General features: G+C 30.4%; 2 protein-coding genes across 3 annotated transcripts in view; both read right to left on the bottom strand.

Moving 5' to 3' along the window:
- LOC113372331 (frizzled) overlaps positions 1-16,416 on the bottom strand; it is a 192,559-nt gene extending 176,143 nt beyond the window's left edge. For both annotated transcript variants that reach the window (XM_026612656.1, XM_026612655.1), the window contains exons 1-2: positions 15,279-16,416; positions 10,212-10,434 (exon numbers count right to left, since the gene is read on the bottom strand). In XM_026612656.1, coding sequence (XP_026468441.1) covers positions 10,212-10,434; positions 15,279-16,238 — 1,183 coding nt within the window. In that variant the 5' untranslated portion in view covers positions 16,239-16,416. The remainder of the gene's footprint in view (positions 1-10,211; positions 10,435-15,278) is intronic.
- Positions 16,417-18,383: 1,967 nt separating this feature from the next.
- On the bottom strand, positions 18,384-24,924 carry LOC113372330 (myosin-VIIa-like). Its single transcript, XM_026612654.1, has 6 exons — positions 24,856-24,924; positions 24,247-24,519; positions 22,198-22,382; positions 20,649-21,859; positions 20,333-20,580; positions 18,384-19,797 (listed from the first exon to the last, which is right to left on the bottom strand). Exons 1-6 carry the CDS (start codon positions 24,877-24,879, stop codon positions 18,421-18,423), a joined length of 3,318 nt encoding a protein of 1,105 aa, XP_026468439.1. The 5' UTR covers positions 24,880-24,924; the 3' UTR covers positions 18,384-18,420.
- Between the last annotated feature and the right edge of the window lie 595 nt (positions 24,925-25,519).

Here is a 25,519-nt window from a genome sequence, read left to right as displayed (position 1 = left end):
GCATGTCAAAGCTTTATATCTTTGGCACATGTAGATGCGTTGTTCATTTCCTGAAAACTGTTAAGTATGAAGAAGTAATGGTGAGATCAGCGACGTTTCAATGAAATTCAATATTATATTATGCACGTACAGTATGGCTAAATATTTGCATATATTCTGCGTTTACTTTTTACTGGCATTTTAAATATTATTATAGGCAAAGCACGGCAGTTGTATACGCACGATCGCTCCTGGAGATGATCACGTTTCCAGTGTCCATTTCATGCAGTACTTAGAAAATCACAAAAGTAATAAATTTTTAATAAACTTATTTAATAAAATGAACAATGGAAAATTATAAATCTGAATCATATACACTTCAATATTATTGTCAATCTACTTACTAGCATTTTATGAAATAAGTAGCTAATGTGATAAACTGACCAACAAAAGCGTATTTAACAAAATAACTATAAATATTTTTTTATAACATGTGAATATTTTATGCTTCGGTAATCTTGCATATCTTATAATCAGATTAAAACTTACACTATTGTGCAAAAGATTGCTACCAATTGATAACCATGAGATTATTTCGCATGATATTTTTAATAGCGAGCTTGAGCAAAATCGCAATTACGATTTTGCTGTAGTGCTTCCAATCTTGACGAAGAAAAAAAGTTTAGGTTTCTTTCGACAACCTATAGAAAAGTCTATTCAAGTGCCTATAAAGTACCTTAGAAGGTTGCATTATAATCAGTTTTAATGCTGTAAACTTCTCTAGGTTTTAAGATGAGAATGGGCAAACTGATGATTTCAACTACACGCGAATTATATGAGCATTTTTGTACCGTAAACTTTGTGATTTATCTTGCAGTGTTATTAGGGACCCAATTCTAATAAATAATCCAAATAAAATGAATATACCAAAGATCGTGATATTTTTATATCCATACATAAAAATTTTTATAACCTTGGTAATTTAAACTTATCTCAATAGCTTACTTGAATAAAAAAGGCAAAAGAAAATGTAACTAAAGCAAAAAAATGTACGTGACGCAGAATTGCATTGTGTTGTACAGAAAATGCGCTTTTAAATTGACATGATCGCAAAAACCATCAAAATGTTTTATGATTGCAAGCCTTTGGACAATACTGGCATGATTGTATTCCACTGTATAGCGTCAGAAAAATAATTAAAAGCATTAAGATAGATAGAATATAAATCAAGTAAAAATAGTATTTAGAAAATATCGTTAATCAATTACAGAAATGATTAATTTACATTAAATTAATTTACGCAATCAAAGCATGGCTCGCTGAAGAGTTTTGATAATAAATATGCGGAAATGTAGACAGAATTAATTTTACAATAATTACAGTAGGGGCTTGACATACTAATTGTCGGTTGCCTACAACGATGATAGAAGATATGTATCGAAAGATTTCGCTATCAGCCATTTATTTCTTGAGGGCAGTATTTATACGATCAACAAAATGTATCTGGTTTCGCGATCATGACATATGCGAAACTTCATTGAACCTACGCCCTCGGTAATAAATTATAAACTTGAACGTATTGGGATGTTCATTATTCTGCTTTGCATCGAGGATGGAAAAGCTCTTATAATCCGTCGGAATAAATAGATAAATGAATCGATTCATTTAAACTGCATCAATACATACACATGTATCTGGTATATATATTGAAGGTTTCTTTACTAAAACCTAATGCGGAATATCCCAAATCATAGACATTTATATTGACTATAAATACTGTTTCAAAATTACAAAAATAAAAAAAACTTCAAAATAAGCTGACTATCATTGTAGTAGATGCCAATCTGTGGATGTTCTTGAAAAAGAGCCTCTCACCTCCTCAAAGTATCAAAAGGTATGCAAACTCCCGTACATTATACATAATAAAACTCATTGGAAAAAGTATATATACATTTGTGTGAGTGATATATTTATATGAAATGGTATCCATTTGGTATGGTAACTGGTACATTCATACACATTAAAATACCTTCGTTGGTATATACCCTATATCGGCGCCTGTATTTGCACAAGTCGTTCAGAAAATTTAATATTTTCACTATCTACTAATATCCATAAATCGTCGTTCTTGATCTCTATCATCGATCTTATATAATTCCTTCTTTCAGGAGTCTGCAAAACGTTTAAAGATTCCAACGGTCATGCTCGAGTTCTAATTATCGATCATAAACACTATATCCGTGCTCTGTACAGTGTGATATTAATGCCGCATCAGCACGCACGGTTGTGTATGAAATGAGAGTAATTTTAATTTATTAAAAACAAGACGAAACATGATTTCATAATTGCTACTTAATTGTAGCACTTATAGGCCTCATAAACAGCATTTAGTCTCAGTACACAGAGTTATTGTACTCACTGGCTGTGTAAACAATTTGTATTAAGTGCTTTTTTTTAGTTCGCAGAATGTTTTGTTTGCAGATTAAGCAAATTGAAAAACCATATTTCCACCTAACAAAATAATATATAAGGAATATACCCGAATAATAAAGTTTAATTTTACTGTTCAATAGAGCACCTCATCCATCATACCTGTATGTCCAAATCATTCGATTGGCATTCGATTTAACCCTAGAACGTATCTGCACGCCTCCGAGGCGTACTTGCAGAATTTTGTACTTTTTTATGTACTTTTGTTATAGAAATGTTGGAAAAAATAAAAAGACTATAAGGTTGAAAAATCACCATAATGACACAAGCGCAGATATAAATAAAGCACCACACTTCTACCCTAATCCATTATCTTTCGATATCACGAAGAATAACTATATTAGATATCACATTATCTTTGAGAGTTATATGGAAAATATATAAAATATATGCATCCTCTATTAACGCGGTGAGGGAAATCGTGCTATCAGAAACTCCGAATTTATTTCAGTGTAAATTATAAATTTACTGAATCGATTCATATAATGTAAATATAAAAAAAATATCGAAAACTAAACTAAACTCTGTTTTCCATCAAAAAATATTCAAGCAGATTTGTTTTCTGAAAGACTAACGATTTAAAATGCTAACGAATATAAACATACTGTAAAAGACAAAAAAGACGATAATAAAACTTAATTAATATTAGTTACTGGAGTCAACCAGAGTACCGTGTTAATGAAGGGTTGACTGTATATACGAGTCTGTATATAAAACAAAAATGCAAAAATACCAAAACGTTTCATTTAAAATAAACCTGTTTTCATCAAAGGGACAATTTCAATATCTTTTATACACATTTAAATCGCTTCTTAAAATGGCACATAAGGCAATTTAAAAACACTAAGTACTGTACTCAGAATTTAATTAAATTGTATAATTATTTAGGTTATAAAATTAAATGATTATAATAATGATATCCTCAAGGCATAATGACATATTTCTTTAATTAAAAACGGTAAAAGAACTTAAGGTAATATCTGCAGGGCAACAATTTTTTTAGGCATATGATATGTATTATTTTGTTAGAGTCCTAACAAAAATAAAATAAGTTCAGGAGTACTCAAAGCGAATTGTGAAAGATATTGGCTCCGTATTTTATATTTCAAGATACATAGTGAACTCGACCCATTCATACTTTTTTGAACTCAAACTACAGTCTTTCTTTCTCATACCAATTTTATGCAGTTTGCAACATTATAAATCAATTTAAGATTTAAATGAAGGCATAGCTTAGTCAGGTTCGATTTCTGGCACTTTCTCGAAAAATAATGAATTATAATGACGAATTTGTATATGAAAATATATGTTTGTAAAGTATGTAAATATGGAACAAGTATGGAACAACCCAGCATCAAGTTCGACAGAATTAGAAGTAAGCAAAAAAAAATATAAAAAACTGATATATAAATAAAAATAATATATGTGGCTAAATGCTAGTGCAAAAGGCTAAAAAATAAAAAAATCATAAATTGGCAATAGGTTTCCGTCTCAATCTTCTGTTACAGATGCACCAGGAGCTTTGAAGAGCATGTCGCATACATCCGTTTTCATTTGTATTGTAATTACCTTCCGAGCGGTGGATTAAACGTAAAGCGGCTCTGTATTAATCGAGATTATTTAATCATACTTCGATAACTTAATTACATATATCGACATCTAAGTTGATGGAAGGCGCTCGATTTAATGAAGCGTAAACCAACCCAAGTATTTCCGAAGTGAATCTGCTACTGATTCTATTATTTAAAGATGAGAAATTATCAGTAATTACAATCTAAAGAAAAAATTAATGTATTATCCTTTGCGCTTCAAGCCTCAATCTTATCTTAGACTATGAAATGAATCAGCTACGTCAGTTTTATCATAATTAACTCATTAATCGAACTTGAATAAAATCAATATGATATTAACTGCATAACAACTTCTATGGTCATTTCAAATATTTCTTAAATTAAATCCGTTCCTGTATAAAATTAGTCCTAAATAAATTTAAAAAAAATATCCCACAGGAAATTATGAGCTTTTAAGTGTAACCTAGAGCTTTGGTGAAATTATGATCATTTTTCGGTTAGTATGGTTAACTTCTATTAATGAATGAATTTTATATATTTATATTATGGTTATACTGCATTTATTACTTTTTTTAAGCTTGATATTCCTCATGAGGTAAAAAAAATTACAAATTAATATTACATCTGGGCTCGCCCGTAGGTAAGCGGTTAAGAGTGGACCTGAATCAGAGGTCCCGGGTTCGATACCCATTTCGAGCAGCCTTTTGTCAGGCAGCAGTGACAACGATTTTTACTTGGAAATATAGATAGCAATATGTTTCCAAGTGAAAATAGCCCATGCCGGCATTGCTGCACCAATAAAAAGTCAGCCCTATTAGATTAATTCTAATAACAAAATCAGCAAATATGGATGGACCATTGGGTTATCTAAAAAATAGGAAGTAAGGAGAAGATTCAGCCCAACAGCTCATAGGACGTATGTGTGGATGTAATATTAATTTGTAATTTTTGTAATTTGTAAGTTACATGGGTGTAACTTTGTAATTTATAATCATGGGTGTACGTGTATAATAAGTAAAATCAGCAAAATGCCGTTACTTGTATAGTTTATGAAAGCTTTCGAATTATGCAGGCCAATGATGTGAAAGACGAATTTTTACCCCTTTTCCATACATTGTAATTATGTACAAAACAGACTATTCTAAAGCCCGCATGGTATCACAAATAGGTTCGTGTACAAAGTTAAAAAAGTAATAACGGACTAAATTTAGATCTTCAAAAGAATTGAATGCCACTTGTTTATGTAGCTTCCGCGCCCGCATTCTCTTCGTGATTTAGTACTGAAATGCAGTAAACAAATACGTAATACATGTTTACTCAATGAGAAGTAAACATGCCACCCACATAACATGAGAAACTCAAATATTTCAAAAGAAGGGCAACATAAAAAATATTAGTTCAACAGTTTAATCATAAATCATATTAACAAACAAATACCTTTATTACATATCAACTCATTTTTATTTCAGTCACATTTGATCTCTTTCATTTGCCAAATTTTAAAATAGAATTTTTTTAGTTATTAAAATAAACCTGTTGATAACTTTATACATACTTGTAGAGAAGTAGAAATTGAGTTTATTCATATAAAAAACTGGAATTACGAGAAAACAAATTTTGTGGCGTACCATACTACTTTTACCTTCAAACTAAAATAAAAAATGTTTAGATTAAAGACAGCAATCTTATAGTCTTTCTTCGTATTAATGACGTATTTAGATTGAAGTATAAATGTTGGAGAAAATGTATATCTGATTTGAGTTCACAAATCTGTGAAATCAGTATTACAAATTGAAGTTTAAAATGCCTTTGGAATATTTTATTATAAAAATTTACAAGAAAGTTTTACTAATTAGGAAAAATCGTAAGAAACTAATCCTTAGAAAATTTCTACTATGACTTTCATTTTTCTGCAAAAATCAAATAAAATTCAAATCTCACCTAGGTCCTATAACATTCTTATAATTCGATTATAAATTAACGTTTTGTCCATAATATTATAACATACAAATATAACATACTTCGAAAAAGTCATTCGTACAATAGTTAACGAACAGGTTTAAAATCCTGTTTCTTCCGATCGCTATAATAATCAAACCGTAATATTTACCTTTTTCGTGGTGTTCATAAAAGCCAATATCTTAATCATTCGATATTTTTCAATATATCTGACTTAATAATCTGAATTTTTCAAAAATATAATTTATGATATATAATGTAGAGCAAGCAATAGGAAATGTAACATCCTTTTGCGCAACCTGACAGAGGTCCCTTTCAAAGGAATGGTTACTGATTAGGACAAGTTCACCTACTAATTTTGTGCATTATAATATATTAAAATGAGCATATGATGATATTTAATTTTGTCTAGCAATTAAATAGAAATTATGAGATTTACTTACGTCGATTTTAAAGTATTATCTTAACCATAATCAGTCAGCTACCAGTTAACCTGTCCCGTCTTCGGTAAGGTAGGTAGTCGGAAGATCATTTAACCCGAATTAAAAAAAAGTAACATATTTTTTTAATCAAATTATTTAAAAATACAATTACAGTCAAAAATTAAAGCTAATCGACCATGTGCCAAGAAATTTTCAAGAATAAAACCGTTGGTTACAGGAATAGCTATGCCATGTATCTAAACAAAACAAATACAAATGAGAGCGCCGATTAAACTACGTCATTCCTGAAGTGTCGAAGAGTCAACGTGCTTGCTACACCTGTGTACTGTAATATATATAATACAGTTTGCAATGAATCATAATTATATAATTTAGAAAAAAATAAAAAGTTTAGAGCCAAGACCTGTGATATAATGAAGCAACGTTGTTGGGTTTCGTGTCCTTGTCGACACTGTACTTGTCGAGACGGAAAGTCTCACGCAGTTAATAACAGAGTTCGAAAAAAAGCTTTTAATAATTAACGGCCAAAGATGGACCATAATTTTTGAGAAATTTTACTAATGAGGAAATATCGCGAGGAACTAATACTAATACTCTCAATATTAACTGAAGAGTTAATGAATTAGAGCATGGATTTGTTTCATTCAGTAAGCTGTTGTAACAAAAAAATTGTAAGCTAATATATCAAAAACTTATCTATTGCTATTTATATTTCCAAGTGAAACTGATATGATGTCACTAATGCTTGACATCAGACTCCTGGAAGCGGGATCGAACCTGGGACCTATAATTCAGGTGCAGTCGCCCTTACCTACGAGGAAGCCCCTAAATTAAATATAAATCACAATAGAAATAAATACTATTCAATCTATGTTTAGAATTTACGAAGCGACTCTTAATAATTAGGAGTAATCCTATACAGCAGACTGTCTAAAGCTCTACAAGGTGCAAACATGACATTATGACCCGTTATAAAAAATGATTCAAATGTTGTAGTTACACTAGCTTAGATGAGCTACATACAGAAACACAAAATACATTTTTAAGAAAATTTACAGTTTACACGAAAATAATATACCTCTTCTACTTCTCGTTTAAAGAAAACAACGTCTATAAATGATCACACACCCATACTTTTAATCTCTTGGAATTTTCTCCGTGAGAATAGATTATCAAAAAAATAGTATTTAAATTATGATTTTTATTAGCGAGATAATCTAGCCCAATGCCCAATAAAAATAATGTGTTACTTTATTCTTAGTTATTCATCCATGAAAACGAAATCTATATGCCTGAAGCATAAATTACATAGTTTCATAAAAAAAAAAAAAATAATTCTCGATGCCTTCGGGGAAGAATCTATTAATTAAGCGCAAAACTTTTAATTAAAGACATCCGTTTGAGATAAACTATAAACAATAGACTTTATGTATTAAAGCAAATTAATTAGTCATTAAAGATCAAAAGTAAAAGAATATATTAAATAACTTGTGTTTGCATTCGTTATGGTAAAAGCAATATACGTATGTATTTCATTATTTGTTAATTTCAGTAAACAAATATGTATTGAAGAAAAAAACTATATATGCAAGTAGTAAATGCCAAAAATAACATTTTCGGTTAACAATTTTGTTGAACGATTTTATAACCTTTGAGCGCGGTATCTTTGATGTGAGATGGTGTGCTTTGAGTCGTTTGAATGTGTGAATTAATAATTACATACTGAATACAGGATCACAATACATACATGAGTACTCGCCATCTGAGAACCTCTACGTTGCATCTCAGACACTAAATACAATATAGGAACCAGTTTGCGCGATTATCATTCATATTTTTTGTTTAATCATAGCCTGAATTCGTCGCACGATGCATGCGACGTATGTGCAACGAATCGTCAACCGAGCACATTTAATTAAATTTTCTTTTCAGAGCATAGGAAAGGACTTTTAGGAATGAATGTTTGACTTAAACAAAAACGTTGCCGATCATTGAACTTTTAACTTGCATTTTAGCGACACCGAAATATAATACTCTACACTGGTTTTGTGTAATGTGAAAACCACAGGAATAATATCTTACATACACCTGTTTATCTCTTTGTGAGTTGATTCATCTCTAAAATACTACTTCATGATTTATTTCCTTATACAGTAGAACCCGATTAGTATGACGCCGGACATATTGATAACCGCTTATTATGACGTAATCGCACTAGGAAGATTGGTTTCCATATAAAATTCCTTAAAAAACAGCTGTCTAGTCGGATATATTGACATCGCTTACATTGACATGTCGCTTATAATGACCCATTTTTGCAAAAAATTATGTCCAATTATAATGACCGACATGATTTTACATGATGTGGCCAAGTCTACGAAAGCAATTGCTATGTCTTTTATGCACAATAGCACTAGGGACTGTTTTTACAATAAAATTATGTAAAGAAATCAATCAAAAATTACTGATTACTTACATTATAAAATCATATTTGTATGTTCATGGGTAGGGTTTTGACCAATTTTATTAATGGTCCACGACGGATATCTCGAAAACAAATAAAATTAGATTTTTTTTAACAAAAACATTTGAAAGTAGAGGGCAAAAAATGTATAAATTCATAACCAGCCATCACCTTTATTCCTATGACTTTGCTATCAGAAGATAAGCAGCACATGAGTGGGATAAAAAGGACCAGCTGTACCTTTACTTTGGCAAAGGTATAAGCAATAAAATATTTAAGTTTTAAAAAAAGCAATTTTACAAGAGATTAAATTAAATAAATTGTTATTCCGGCTCGTCTGATGAATATTTCTGACCAATAGCAGATCAATGTAATATACTATATGATCTTTGTAACAAATATACCGACAGAATTAATATTTTGCATTGGTTCAATAATGTAGCGTAAACTCTCTTTAAAATTTAATAGAAGAAATTGCATCTGTTTGCCCCCTGGTTGTTCCACTTTACTCCGTATGTGACGTAAAATGGATCAGATACCAAATTAAAAAAAATAGTAAAAAAATTAATATTTGTTTATAAATATATATATATATATATATATATATATATATATAATTAGGAATTATGTGAATTTTTTCAATACATAGTTCGATAGATGCTTGTTTGATGTGTGTTCTGTGTTGCAAGGTCGTTCATTGGGTTTAGACAGTATAATTACTGAAAGTCAAATTGGACCTTTGTGCCCCGCCCTACCCTATGACAATTTTATTTTATATTAAATTTTAATATGTGTCATTTTTATTTTTAATTAAAATGTATGTACAGGCTTTTCTTTTAAATTACTGAAACATATAACATATTTACATATTAAAAAGTTTTTCTTCAGTATGCTTTGTATGACGACCGGTTAGTATGACGAGATTTCTGCGTCCTTTCGATGCCATACTAAGCGGATTCTACTGTATTTACAAACTGCCTAGAGAGGCATTTAGTAATTTTGTTGACTAAAAATCATGAATTTAAAAAATGTAGAATTGCAATGGACATCATATTTTGTAATTTTGGTTTCTCAAGATGCAAGTACAATGTTTTGCAGAATACCAAAAACATTTAGTAATTATGAAGAAAAATATGCAAGACCATATTAGAGATTATCCAGTGATATCCCCTATTTTGCGTTGATTGAAATTCGTGAACTGAAGTAGCAATAAAATCACATGAAAGGCATCGAATATTTTCACGAATTAACCACGTAGACCAGATAAAAAATAGACAAGAAAATAATGAAAATCATTCCACTGACCTTCAACTTTGCCGAGGGCAAGTATGCAGATAGTTTTGACAGCGGGTACTGCCCACGCGGCCAGATGAAAGTAATGCGCGTTAGCCTCGATCGCCTCGTGGCCCCACTTTAGTCCGGCGGCTAAGAACCACGTCAGGGTCAGCACCACCCACCATATGGACGATGCCATCGAGAAGAAGTACAGAATCATAAACACGACAGTACATGGCTCATGTTTGGTGCCCTGCGGATGGAAAAAAACATATGATAGAAAACACTAAAATGAACACGTGAAACAAACCAATATATAAAATATCATTTCGATCTAGTATGGGATCGTTCAAGTATTACGTAAGCAGATTTATTAGAATTATTGACTCCCCCTCCCCTTTGTCAGCAAAAGTAAGCAAATTTCTTACTAAAAATAAGCAAAATAAGCAAATCAATAAACCCCCCGCCCCCCTATAGCTTACGTAATACTTGAACGGCCCCTATGTGTTTTTTTTGCTGTAATTTATTTTTGTTAACTGAGACTTCATAATGTCTTATTTACAAAATTGATACGTGCAAAAAAAATGTTACAAAAAAAAACAACAACAAAGCTTTTTCCTGATAAGAAAAAATGAGATAAAATTTACACTGAAAAGCTTATAATTTTTAATTGCATATTGTTGTGCCAATTTGCAGACAGTGATAATATTGGTATAATTTTATTTTTATTTTTTATTAACAGCAATCAGAACCTTACGTCCTATAAGCTGTTGGGCTGAAACTTCTCCTCACTTCGTATTTTTTATATGATAACCCAATGGTTAATCCATCCATATTTGATGATATTTGTTATTAGAATTAATCTAATAGGGCTGACTTTTTTATTGGTGCAGCAATGCAGGGCAAGGGCTATTTTCACTTGAAAACATATTGCTATCTATGTTTCCAAGTGAAAATCGTTGTCACTGCTGCCTGACAACAGGCAGCTCGAAGCGGGTATCGAACCCAGGACCTCTGAAACAAGTCCCGTCGCTTTCAACCGCTTACCTACGGGCGAGTCATTAGTATAATTAAAAATGCTTTCAAACGTACACAATTATCGAAAATAAATATTTATGTGATAGAGACAGAATTTTCAATATAATTGGGACTTGGATTAGAATAACTGAGACTTAGATTGTGGTTAAATTGAGACTGATCAGCAGCGCATGTGTACCCGCAGAAGTGTTAGATATATTGTTGCGACCCAATGGTTTAACTATAACTAATATATTACATCCGATTCTCAGTTTCTCAACATTGTATTCATCCCAAGAACTATCGTTACATTGTATTAAGTCATATCGAGTAACAAAAGTATTATAATCAAAAATAGGATCGATAAACTTTTTCCTAATGCGTTCGTGATCCTCTGCATACGACTCAGTAATTCCTATGAATTTCGATCGGGGAATCACATAATTTGCACTCACACATATAAATGAAATTTAGTTTATCATATCCTAAAAGGAGTAAAGCCCCTCTTCTAAATAAAAGGTTATATAAAGCCGAAATGTTACTTAACGTGGGCAGTTGTGTAATTTTCGTATAGACGATAGCATCTCAGAGTATTAATGAACGGGAAAATAAAATGTTGCATGAAGAATATTGTGTTTAATTTGAATTTATTATGATATTACTATACATCTAACGAAATTGGTTGATGAAGACAAGAGCTAATCGGCGCCCAACAATATAATATGTTTCTGTTATAGCCACGGGCTAGAGTATATTTTAAAATCAATAAAATAATACACCTAAACTGGTATAATTCGGGATAATTCGCAATATTGAAAACAAACATTTTAACTGTTATATTAATAACAACTGTTTTAATGTTACATAATAAATTATAATTAACTTTCAATTATAAATTACTGCAATAAGTTTCCCTAAATTGGTTCTAAGATTATATAAAAAAAATTGTCTTGATTGGAAATCATTACTGTAATGGTAAGTTAGAGTAATGAAAATAAAATTTTTTGCATGTCTTTACATTTAAGATTTCACTTATAATTTTACGATTTAAATTTTTTTAAATGAGTTTTTAGCAGGTCAATCCGTTTCGATTAAACGGGGTAAAAAGCGCAATAAAGACAATTTAGTTGTTGAGTGAACGCAGCGTCCGATTTGAATGGTTCAAAAAACAATTCACTTGTTTGAAGTTATGAAAAACTGATTAAATTTTTGGGTAGGCTGGTACAGCGGTTTCGGAGATCCAATAAAAAAATATAAACAAATTGACGGTAATAATTTGGCGGTAAAAATGATCATTAGATGATATATACATCAAATTTTCCAATATTGTAAAGAGATTTTAATAATAAATATAAATTTTGTTTACATTTTTATGGGTTCAGAACCAAGATTATTGAAGTTTAACTGTTAAAGTACTATGCGGCGATTACACGCTTCGATATTCCCTATAAAAGAACTCCGTTTTCAAAAATAAAATCAAAAATTTTAAAATTGCAGTACGAAAAGTTCCAGCTATTTGCCTTTAGGCACTATGCCATGCACCTCCACTTTTATCTATCTATTTTTGTAGAAATGCTATTTCAAGTATATCATATAGGTGCAGCAAATGCATTACCCCATCAGCTCTACGATAAAATGTACAGTTAAATACAATATTTTGCATCTGTCTATGATTAATTATATGGGCAACGTCGTGTTCAATCGGGAAACTATATTACATTACACAATTTGCAAAACGTGTACTTGGCGTCGATGAAACGATTTGTTCTTTCTCCGCTTGGACAAATCGCGTCCTCTTTACAAGAAATATTTTCTTCCGTACGGTGTCGTCGCTTACATATGAGCAAGGCGTGCAAAAACTATAAATGTTGAGCTTAAACTATTATCACGGAGTAAAATTGTTTCCTCATATATTAATCATCTAATCTCAATAGCATCATCTCAATATAATTTATTGCTTTTTAAAGCATCTTCGCGCACAATTATTTTGCATGTGAAGAATTATTTTAATTAATAAATTAATAAAGAGTGATTAATGTGGTAGATCATGAATAGATAATTTTATGTTTAATATATGTGCATACCAAGCATTCGAATGCAAAATTAAAATTAGGGAGAAATTAAACTTAACAAAGTTAAAGCAATATTCCATATATGCCTTTAACTATTATTTGTGGTTTTATTAGTTGAGCTATTAATTATAGTATTTGATATTAAAAATAAAAGCTTGTGATACATTTTTAATTATACAAAAATGTTTTTCAAGCAACAGAGATTGTTCATTTATTATTTTCATTAGCATTATCATTTTATACAAAAAATACATGATCGTGTTAGCAAGGCGCTTCATTATAAATTCTTTTCTTTAATCTACAATAGAAATCATTTTTTCGACGTCAGCTGAACCACAAAGATAAATGATGCGCCACTCAAAAAATACATAATCATTTATATAACGTCTTTCATCCCTAGTATTAGCCTTTGGGTATAAAAAAGGTAAATGAAAAATATACCATTACAAAATTATAAAAATGTTATACAAGTTTTTAGGCTAATTTATTATGAAATAAATATATATTTATTTTCTACATGGACCTGCAATACATTTTTGTAGCTATTTTGATCTGAAATGAATATTTCTGACAAATACTTGGACAGATAAACAAGTAGACTGTTGGACAGATAGATCACATAAAAAATAATTATTTATTGTATAATCGATTATTTACACATATCGGGAAGTTCGTGCAACTAGCTCATTACCTCATGATGCAAAAATAATAAAACTTGTCAATATTTTCAGTATTTCACTCAATGGTTATCAATCACTACTCAAAAAGAAAACTAACGCCCTTAGGCTTAAGATACATAAATTCATAATCGATTTTCTTCTCAAGATATTATAAACTAATTTTTTGCATCACGTCGTCGATGCACGTTTTATATCAGTCATAAATATTGCAGATCAATCAATAATGCAAATTGGCTTAAAGTACGATGATCCCAGACCATAAATAATATTGTTTATAAAAACCATATTAAAATGGATTATAAATTAGAATCTGATAAAAAAAAGGTCACAGCACGTTACAAAATTCTTGAATTATTTTGGAATGCACTTGGACCATCGGGTATAAAATCCAGTCAACAATGATCAAAAATTTCTGAATAATATTGGTTTCTTGGTAGAAGATCGCACTATCTATCGACAATAAACTACTTTTATGTATAAAACTATACTTAAAACAATGATAATATGGAATTGAACTCTGAAGTAAGTCTAACACTGTACTTATGCAGAGACGACAATCAAACGCTTTGGTATATTTCCAAGTACATAATTTATAATGATAATAAATATCGAGGACTGATGCCATAAACAATCTTGAAGATTGAAGATTATCATAAGGAATTATTATTTTCCCTTCTTAATTCTCCACTAGTGAGGCGCCTCAAAAGAAATTAGCCAGCACATTCAATTTAAATTGTATCAATTTAATTTAATTTTTCTATTTGTTAAACTCTCATAGAGGAGTTTAAAGGGAGCAAAGTAGTAATGTATGTTAATGTGAATGTGATAAAGTCTTAATGTGAAATGTATGTGTTATGTGTTTCTTGGACAAATAGCTTATGAATAATATATTATTATGGATTGCTAAGAAATATTTAAAAACAATTCTTCAATTTACACTACATATTTAGTAACTATGAGGCTTTTGGAATGCAATATATATACAAGTTCATTGCCTATCAATTTATCTAGATATATTTCCTTATGTTCTAGTGCAATACTATTATTCTATTGCAACAATAGATAAGGGGGCGTTCATTAATGAAGTGATAATTTTTTTAGGGTTTTAAATCCCACGCCTCTTGATGATACGTGATGATATTTGAAATTACCACCTCTTCCCTTACCTAATATCACATGTATTTTTAGTACCTGAAAAAAACATTTTTTTGATTTTTTTTTTTGAAAAAAAATTGATTTTTTTTTAATCATCCCCAACTTAAGTTTCAAGTGATTAATGGACGCCTTCTAAGGATGTTAAATATCTCATTATAAATTTAGAAACAAACCTGCGTTATAACGGACACCATTTGCAGTCTGTCGATATTAACCGAAGGCGGGAAGGGTTCCATGCAGGAAATTGTATCACCTGCCGCAAAACCACCGACATACGCTGCGGCCACCATTAAATAACATACGCTTAAAAAGATTATCGGTCTTTCGGGATATCGGAATCTATCCGTGTCTAATAAGAAAGTCACCACTGTAAACAAACACGATACCACGCATATAATAGCCCACGTGCCGACCCAATATTTTGCCAGACGACGTTGTTGTTCATCAAAAAACATCGAATCGCATGGTGCTCCGCAATCTGTGACGGTCTTGCCTGCGACTGTAAGGGAATAATCGTAGTCCGGAGGTGTCTTGAATTGCTCGGGACAAACAAATCCTAAATCCCGCGGCGGGCCGTACGCTGGAAACGTGTTACCCGCCTGTTGCGTGTGAACAGCTCCAGGACCGCTCGCCACCGAAGAGCCTGCGTTCGGCCCAACGGCCGCGCTTCCCGTCGAGTTCTCAGCCACGCAAAGGCCGGCCTCAGGGAATTTGCTACATTCCAGATGATCCGGCCAGGAATAGCCAAACTTGTTCATTAATGGTTCGCAATTCCGTGCGGACAAGCACAGCGACCTGCAAGGCGGCAAAGGTTTTTCTAAAATCGTGCAAACTGGAACGTAAACGGAACACAGAAAGAACTGCAGATCTGGACTGCATTTAATCTTGACCAGTGGAAAGTACATCGACACTTCCAGGCCAGCCTCATCCTGTTTTCCGTGGTTTAATAAATTAGGCATCATCGTTTCATTGTAAGGTATGTCTATACAAAAAGGTATTGTAATAGGTTCGCAACGTCCATGGTGCGGAAAACTATCCTGGTCCGATGTTATGCGGGTGCTCTGGTAAGATTTCGCACAATGAGTTGAGGTCACAAATACACAAAACAACACAAATAACTTTATTTGCGACATCGTTCACTTTGCACTTTCCTATGAACACTTTTCTATACAATTTTGATAATAATCACATTATTCCATTCCAATAAATCGCAATATAAACAAAAATATCACGCACTTCACAATAACCGGCACACGCGACACAGTACAACCGACAGGACTCAGGCTACTCGCAATACTGCCGGCGTTTCGAGAGAACGCACAACACGGCATGGACGCTATCCCCTCCGCGCTAGTAAAGCAGGCAGAATATAAAATGTTACAGTCCTCTAAAGTCCCTTCATAATACTAAAATCTGGTTTTTGTATTAGATCACTATTAAGGGGCACAACTAGTGTAACCGCCTAAAAAAAGGTGATTTTTGGGAATTTATATTCAAAAAACTACTTTATCAATCATTTCAAAATTTTAGGAATATATTTATGCATGTTTTAAGAATACATAGCAAAATTTTTGAAGAAAAACATTAAATATTTTTTAAGTTATCGTCGATCTCCAACGGCGCGACAAAAAAAAGGACCTTCCCTGCTGCAGTGATTCCGGCCTTCTACGTGGATGAAATTTAAAAAAAAAAATCTCGTTAAACTAGATAATATTGTCTGTAAAATGAACTACGATAAAGAAAAAAAAATCAAAAATTGACAAAATGACGGCGTTTTTAAGAAAAAAGTCGAATTTTACCCAAAATTTTGGTCGTTTTTAGACTGCCAAAATTCGATTTTTGATCCGATCAAAAAATCAATAGTTCATTTTACGGATAACTATATATAGAACATGTAAAAAAAATTGATAGTGATCGGATCATTTGTTTTTGAGTAATCGCTGCAGTAAATTCGGAAAATGCTGTTTCGAGAAAAACGCGTGTAAAGATAAAATGATCCTTATACTATATACTATACATACTCATTTAAATGGCTGTGACTCAAAAACTGTTTAAGATATCTATTTAAAATTGTAGTATGTTATTTTTAAAGGTATAACCTATCAAAATATGGAAAAATTGAAAATTCGATTTTTTGAAAATTTCACACTAGTTGTGCCCCCTGGACACGATTACTTGTGTATTATTAAATTATTATTATATAAAATTGTCGATCCAGAATTAATTTTACATATATTTATTAAATGCTCTTTAACAATTTTAGAATACCAGATCGTACACGTTATTGAAATAAAATAAATGAATAAAGAAGAATTAAATAAATAATAAGATTAAACTAGTGGTACATGGTATAGTGCCTAAAGGCAAATTGCTAACTTCCCGTAATTTGAAATTTCCGAAGGTTTTATTTTTTTTGAAAATTTTAAATTTTTTTAAACATTCTTGAACATATTAAAATCTAAAAAAATATAATTAAAATAGCAGTCAAACAGTTAAAAATTGGTACGAAACTCATAAAAATAAAAACAAAATTTATACTCCTAAATCTATATAAAATATATGCGATAATTTCACGTGCATATATCTAATGATTATTTTTGACCGACAAATGACATTTTTCTTACGTTTTATATTGGATCTACGTAATCCCTGGACCCGCCTTCCCAAAAATTGAATCAATTCTCCATTCCGTTAATACAAGTGAAATGTTTTTTGTTAAACTAAGAAGATCTTATTGGAGTTCTTCTTAGACATCGCTCTCAAATATTGTCAACTTAGCTTATAGGAATCCTTATGTATTTCTGATTGCTGAATAAAACAGAGTTAAAAAAAAAGAGAAATGTTTTTTGAATCATTCAAATCGACGCTCCGTTGTTTCAAAATCTAAATTACCATTTTTGGTACTTTTTGCCCATTATCTTCAAAACGGCTGGACCTGCTTTCGTCAAAAACTAATCAGCACGACTCCCTGTCAATAAGAATCGAATGTTTTTTGAACCATTCAAGTCGGTTGATCCGTGCTCTCGAAATCATCGACATTCATACAAACATCTAATTTTTCTAAGGTATGCCAAAATGTTCAGAACCGTTCGAAACGTTAGGGTATTTTTATTTTATTGCGAATAATTTAATTTACCCAATAAGATATATTTATTGAACGAAATATATTAAATATTGACTAATAATTATTTAACATATCACATTTGGATCTATACTTATGCTAAAAGTAAATTTACAATAAAAAATTAAAACTACGATACACTATGTTTCTTAGAATATGAGTAATACTATAAACTACTATATTTTTTTCATATTTTAACTGTTTATTACTGCTGGTTTGTATTTACTAGGTATCGGCGCAGGGCGTCGCGATTCGCTATTATTTCTGAAAGTATTAAAAAATTTGCTCATAGCAGATGAGTGCCTAAGCGAAGGTTTCACATTGCTTGTTGTATCCACAGAATCATTCAAAAATTTGAACATATTATCTACATACTGCATCGGTTCAGTTGCTTCAAGAGATATATTTCTCTCATTTTCAATCACACCTTGTGATTTAGGTCTTGGTCTATCAGGCAGCTTCTGCACTTTGTTTGTGTATACGTTAATATTAACAATGCTTTTTTCGTGTTTTACTGTATCATCGATTTTATTTTTATGCAAATTTGTATTTAGTTCACATACTGTTTTAGGTCTTGAATTTAATTTACCAATGAATAATAATTTTTCTTCGACGTTATTATTCGATTTTTTGAGTTGTTCATCTAAGGCGCTGTTGTTTCTTGTTAGTTTTGAACTATGCGGAATCAGTCGCGTATTTATTTTATGATGATTAATTTCATTATTTTTATTAAGCTTATGGTTGGCGTTAGTTTGCACATTAGATTTCTTTTCAAACTTATGCATAAAATTCAATTCTTCAATGACTGGTTTCATATTCCGGACATTAGCAGGGGTAAGTTTATTGCGACGATCTTGTTGAATTTGTTTATATTCTTCTCTAATTCTCTTGTTTTCTTCTGCATTATCATTTTCTATAACTGACGGTTGTCTATTCGGGCCCAAATTATGTCTTTCAGAATGTATCTTTTCCATTATTTTCTTTTGCTTCTTTTGAACTAGTTTTTGCAAAGCCCATCTCCTGACCATAAATCCGCGACAATGCGCTTGAAACATTGTTATATATTTCTTTAACAATTTATATCGAAATTCGCATCTTCTTGAAACAACCCTGGCCTGTAATCGTGCAATTCCTTTTCTCATGATTTGGTATTCACTTCTAACTTTACGTGTTTTCCAATAATTTTTAAGTATAACAACTGATTTTTTTAGTTTGATGTATCGTTTCCTACATATCCACATCATTAAAACGTTTTGAACGACAACAGCATGCGCATGATAGGATCTTACTAATTGTTCTTCGAGATGTTTTTCTGCTTCTCTTTTTAAAAACACTTTTGTATGCCCTAAGAATACATATGTGGATGGAAAAGTAGATAAATGTTCGTTGCATATTTGGTCAGCAATTCCACGTGAATTTAGTCGTTTAGGTGACCCATGTATGAGATGAAGGTAGCGCTTGGAAAATTCTAAATAAGTTAGCCGGACAGAATAACCAGCCTTTCGCACTCTAGCTGTGTCCATTAATCCCGAATATCGTAGTTGACGAAGGCATGTAACTGGATCAAAATACTGTGAATTCACCAAAAATCATGTTAAAATATTTACCAAAACAGAATTGAATTATTTTCCAATTATGAATATATAAATCCTTTTTAATCTACAAATATTCTCTTAAACCTAAATTATAAATATTAGTATTTATCGCATATCGAATTAATTTTAGATAATTCATGCATTGATAGTAAATCTCTCTGAAAAATCAAGTTAAAAATTGTTTCTATTTAAAATCCAATCAATTAAATCTTTCATATCTTATCCCAAAAATTTTATCCATTTTTTTATAAACACTTTTTGTACAGTAATTCATTTTTAATCAAATGTAAATGAACATTGATGAAAAATTTAGATTAAATGCATGGTAACTCTAAACTTATTTATTTCAAATTATATCTTGAAAAGTAAATAAAGATTAAATAGCGATCAAAAGATAAAGAAAGCTATTATTAAATCTTTGCAAATAATTAAATAATTTCCAAACGTTTCCGCAGTTTTTTTTGATAAAATAATTCCAAATATTTGAAATAGATAAAATGTTATATCTCACCATAGATTTTTTAGATTCATTTGGTTTTATACATCTGATAAAAAACGGGTTGCAATTATTAAGTGTTTTCATCAATTCATCTAGAGAGTCTTTAAATTGTGAAGCTAATGTATATCCACGTTTTTGATTTATAGTATCTGATCCATAAATTTCAGATTTAAACAGATGCTTTAAAAATCGATTCCCACATTTTGCGACCAAAAATTGTAAATCCAAATTGAAAGCATCTCTGTTTTTCTCAAGGAAACCTGTTCAAAATGTTTGTTGTTAATTTGTATATAGGTAAGTTTTATTTCGTATAAGATTGATTACTAACCTTGCACATCATAATAAACAGGACCGGCAAAATGCCTTATCCCGAAACTCGATTTTGTATCAGATTTTGGTTTTAAATATATACTTTTATTTCCGTGAGCATTATGTAATTTGGACAACAATGTTAAATCCGTTCCTTTAGGAAATTTAGTTTCTTCATCTATTAAAGCAAAAATATTGACGTACTTGTTGCCTATAACGTTAAGAACGTCTTCATTATCTACAAAATCTATTTTCTTCCAATCTATTCCTTCTTTTATATAACAATCTTGCTCTAATTTAAAAATATGCCTTACAAAAAATTGCTGCAAACTTTCATTCGCATAATTGATACATAATTGTTCGAAACTATTTGAATAGAAATTTTCAAATCCAAATATGTCTAACACGCCAATAGAACTCCTCTTGACTTGTTTGTTATCAGAAATTGCATAATTTATTTTGTCTATTAGCATGATAAAAAGTTTTCCGTAAACTGTTTTCACCAATGTGTCTCGAACAGCTAATGCTTGCTCTTTTGAGATACCAGAAATGACACGTTCACCATTGACTAAAATAGTTCTGCTGGTTAAAGCGGACATCAAAGTACTCTTGTTTACTACAAGGCAGTTGGCAACCTGGGTTACATGTAAACTATCACACAATTCACTTGCTTCCATATTATGTACATTCAATCTTTTATATTTCATATTGCCCATGTGTAAAATCATTGCGAGCAAGTTGAAAATTTCCCATTGATCCTCCTTGGCAAAATTCAAGACGTTCATGGCATTTCGAAGTTGATGAAACATCGCCCCGTCCAATTTATCTTCATGAGCATTTCTTCTATCTGAATTAGCAAGATATTTGTATTCATTGACATCTCCTAAACTTAAACATTTTTTCTCCTCTTTGGTCAATCCATTTAACAACGAGTAGAAAACATGGTAATTTCTTTCTCCTGGGTTTTGGTACACAATTCTTGATTTCTCAAGTAGATAGTGTTCAATTTCAGCTCCATCAATGATTCCATGGCGATTAAAATTGACGTCTATGAATTTGCCAAATCTTGAAGAATTATTATTGCATACGGTTTTGGCATTTCCAAAGCTTTCCAGAATTATATTGGCATCCAAAATTTGCTGCTGAACCGGTGTGTGTTGGCCACTTTTAGCGACTAGATATTGAAGAATTAATTTGGTACTTTCAGTTTTTCCCGCTCCACTCTCGCCGCTAAAAAAATTGAAACAAAAAGGTATTTTGTAGTAATAAATATATGATATTAACCCTGAACTAAATTTTGAAATAAAATGTAATAGTTTTTTAGGCACCTAATAGGATGCGAACATATAGTTTAAGTATAAACACTACAACAGAAATTAAAAAAACACTGAATTGATAACCAAATACTTAAAGTTAAATGCATTTATAGCATAATATTACCATGTAGAATATGTTTCAAAAATCACAATAATACGATAGTTGATAGTATGATAGTAAACCATCATAAAATATTTAGCTGATGATCCTTTTAATTTGTTTTCAAATATATTATAAAATGCCATAAATACCTTATGACGATTGATTGATTTTGCGAATTAGTGGTCATGGATGAGAATGCGTTATCTGCAATAGCAAAAATATGCGGCGGCATATCTCCAATCTTTTTGTTGTTGTATATCTTTATCTTTTCTTGGGTGTACAAAGGTAATGTTTCATAGGGATTTACGGCAACTAGCATAGTTCCTATATATGTCTGGAATTTTTACAACATATCATAAATTTGATATCATTAATATAGCTTAAACTGTATACATGAGTACAGGTGTACGAGATGCGATTTTGATACTGGTGGTTTAATTGTATACAATTGTATATTTTATTTATTAATTTAATCATAGGAATTTTATAAAATTTCTATGATTACGTAACATAAAATATAATTAATAAGCAACATATGTGCTTAATAGATATGACTTTATCAAACAAGAAATTAATTTTATTAGCTTTTATTCTATTGCAATCACATTAATAACAAAAATGAGATATGCAATATTAATATGAATCACCCGTTATCATCAAAATCAATAATGTATGACTTGTTATGTGATATTATTTCTGTGGTATGAGATAAGACAAAGTAAATTATTTTTTTGGTCATATAAAAAAAACTAACAAAAATTGATAACTCTTATTATGCGTAGGTATTTTATCATTATTTAACAATTGCATGTATTCTGATAACTCGCATTCTTTAAATTAGTGGAGTAATTAAAGAAGAAGATATTGATTTGAAGATAAATAATATATATATATATATATATATATATATATATATATATATATATATATATATATAGGCTTAGTAACAAATATGGAAAATCTTATTAGTCATTATTTGATCATTTCAATGATCACTTGAAATTATCTTGCACTTTTTGGTTTAATGAAGCAATTATTTTGCAAGCAGACTGATCGGTTTTGTATAATAATCGAGATATCGGATCCGTATAATGCAGAAAAATAGTTTTTCATTTTGAAGATATTTCCTCCAAACAAATACTCTATCTATAGGCTTTTTGTTGAGGTAGATTTTGTTGATATCCAGAAATAAAATGGGTCTAATTACAGATTCATAGAAATAAGGCTGTTAAAAAGATTATGCGTATAAATAAACATCTCTTAGAACATTATCAGATAGATTATTTTATTATTTAACCATTTTGTTTCAATAATTGTTTACAAAGATTTTTTTAATATTTAACATCATACAGAACTTAATAAGTCCTATAAGCTGTTGTGTTCACTTTTTGACAATGTTTTCTATATGGCAACAGAAAGGGTTTAGTTATCATTAAGTATATGATAAATTCATTATTTAAAAAAAATCATTTTTTATTGGTGCAGCAACTTCGGCTAAGAACTATTTTTGCTTAGAAACATATTGCTATCTATATTTCCAAACATACACCAATGTTAATGTTTGAAATTAGGCTGTCCCATAGCTCTATACGATTACTATCACGAAATTTTCACCTATCGATTTTACTTTTTATAAAAATAATATATTATTATTCATTTACAAGTCATAATATAAATTTGAAGTTAAAGAAACAAGTAAATTAGTCTACTACTCGCACGTATTTATATATAACGTATCACATGGGCTTCTTACACAATGTGCATTTTTCTATTTATAAATTTTATTTAGATATATTTATAATATTTCAAATATTAACTACAAATATATAGCTAATGAAAACTTTCTGCTAAAAACCTAACGCAATGAGCCAACATGCCTCTCAAGTATTTGTTATACAAAAGATTTTTTAATATTATCAATAAAAATGTATTTGAAAATTAAAAATTACTGTATTCAAAATTACTGTATTCAAAAAATTAAAAACCGCAATGACAATTTTATTTTCAATGATTTAACTCAGAATCATAAATATTAAAGCAAAAATTGATACACTAGACGTCGACTATAGGCGACACTCGTGCATACAAATTGTCATGCGGATGACGCCTATAGGCGACGTTCACGGTGAGAGGATTAAGTAATAGACAAATAGATTCTGGATGAAAAACAATTCAGATATATTTTAAAATTAACTCACGTAAATCGTCTTTTTGGAATACCGCAGGTGCAAATTGTGCAGGACGGTGTGCTCCTGCAGATCATCAAGTTGTGCCATATCTTCTATTGATGTTAAAGATCCACTGTGCATTGCTCCTATTATACATGAACTTCCAACCCAGTGTTCTTTACCGTCCAAATCTCGAACTAAGAAACCGTTATTCCGGTCCTTCCGGATCACGCTGCAACCCCGCACCACCGAGTGGTCGTCGCCCACGCGAGAATCCTTGAATAGGACCCATACGTGTTCCGCCTAAGGTAGAGAAAGAAATTATCTGAATCAATTTATTGTACATAAATTTTAAAAAAATATATTGATCAAAATATCACTTCACGGAGAACACTTATTCATAAACATCAACATTAATAAAATATAAAAGAGAGTGCTTATCAAAATATTTAAAATATTAAATGGTAATGTGGAGTAGCAAAAGTCTTTTACAAGACTTTATAATCTATAATTTTTTAATACATTGAAATATGTGTTATATCAGTTAAATTATCTCTAAATATCTTAATTTATATATTTAATATTTACAAACAACTTCTAAAAGTCAAGTATATATAGAATTACAAATTGTATACTTACAAAAATGGCCTTATCATACACCATATTTAGATAGTTCCTAGAAAATTCACATTAAAATAACTACTACCAAATACTACGTAATTAATTCAAACGCACTCTAATCTCTTTGCGCAAATACTGAAAGAGAGACCTGCAATACACACCTTGTGATCTAAAATATGTTCTTTGATAATGCTTTTATCATTTTTTATTTTTTATCAGACAATATAACTGATAAGTCGCTTTATTGATCAGGTTGCGCGCTTTTTGATACGAGTGCGTAATGTTGTAGGTTTAGCATTTATTTTAATTAAGTTTAACAAATGTAAAAAAAATATTATTATATAATTAATTCTGATACCAAGCATTTATTCTTAATTTACTAAGCTGATATATTGATATGTTCACTCATTTTTCACGTTCTCGAATGAAACTGCATATATTATGATAACAGCATAATATTGCTATTAATATATATATATATATATATATATATATATATATATATATATATATATATATATGTGTGTGTGTGTTTGTGTGTATGTGTTCGTTTATGTTACATTTTGTTTTGGTTACAAAATTGAAACAGCTAAATAATCACTAATAATTATACATTATGTATATAATATACATATTTATTATTATAAGTTCATATATATTTATTAGATTAAATTTAAACATA

Source organism: Ctenocephalides felis, unplaced genomic scaffold (assembly GCF_003426905.1).
Source record: "Ctenocephalides felis isolate EL2017-DRISC unplaced genomic scaffold, ASM342690v1 CF-g0.4_SCAFFOLD_01604, whole genome shotgun sequence".
NCBI lineage: Eukaryota > Metazoa > Arthropoda > Insecta > Siphonaptera > Pulicidae > Ctenocephalides > Ctenocephalides felis.
Note: the sequence above shows the minus strand (reverse complement) of the source record. Positions and strands in the feature narration are given on the sequence as shown.

What these genes read in the sequence shown, in the direction of transcription:
- LOC113372330 (XM_026612654.1), bottom strand. Translation starts at nt 24,879, where the DNA reads ATGGTGTATGATAAGGCCATTTTT. An exon ending in ATTCCAAAAAGACGATTTAC is followed by an intron (nt 22,383 to 24,246) that starts GTGAGTTAATTT and finishes TAAAAATTCCAG; the next exon opens with ACATATATAGGAACTATGCT. An exon ending in ATGAATCTAAAAAATCTATG is followed by an intron (nt 19,798 to 20,332) that starts GTGAGATATAAC and finishes GTGAATTCACAG; the next exon opens with TATTTTGATCCAGTTACATG.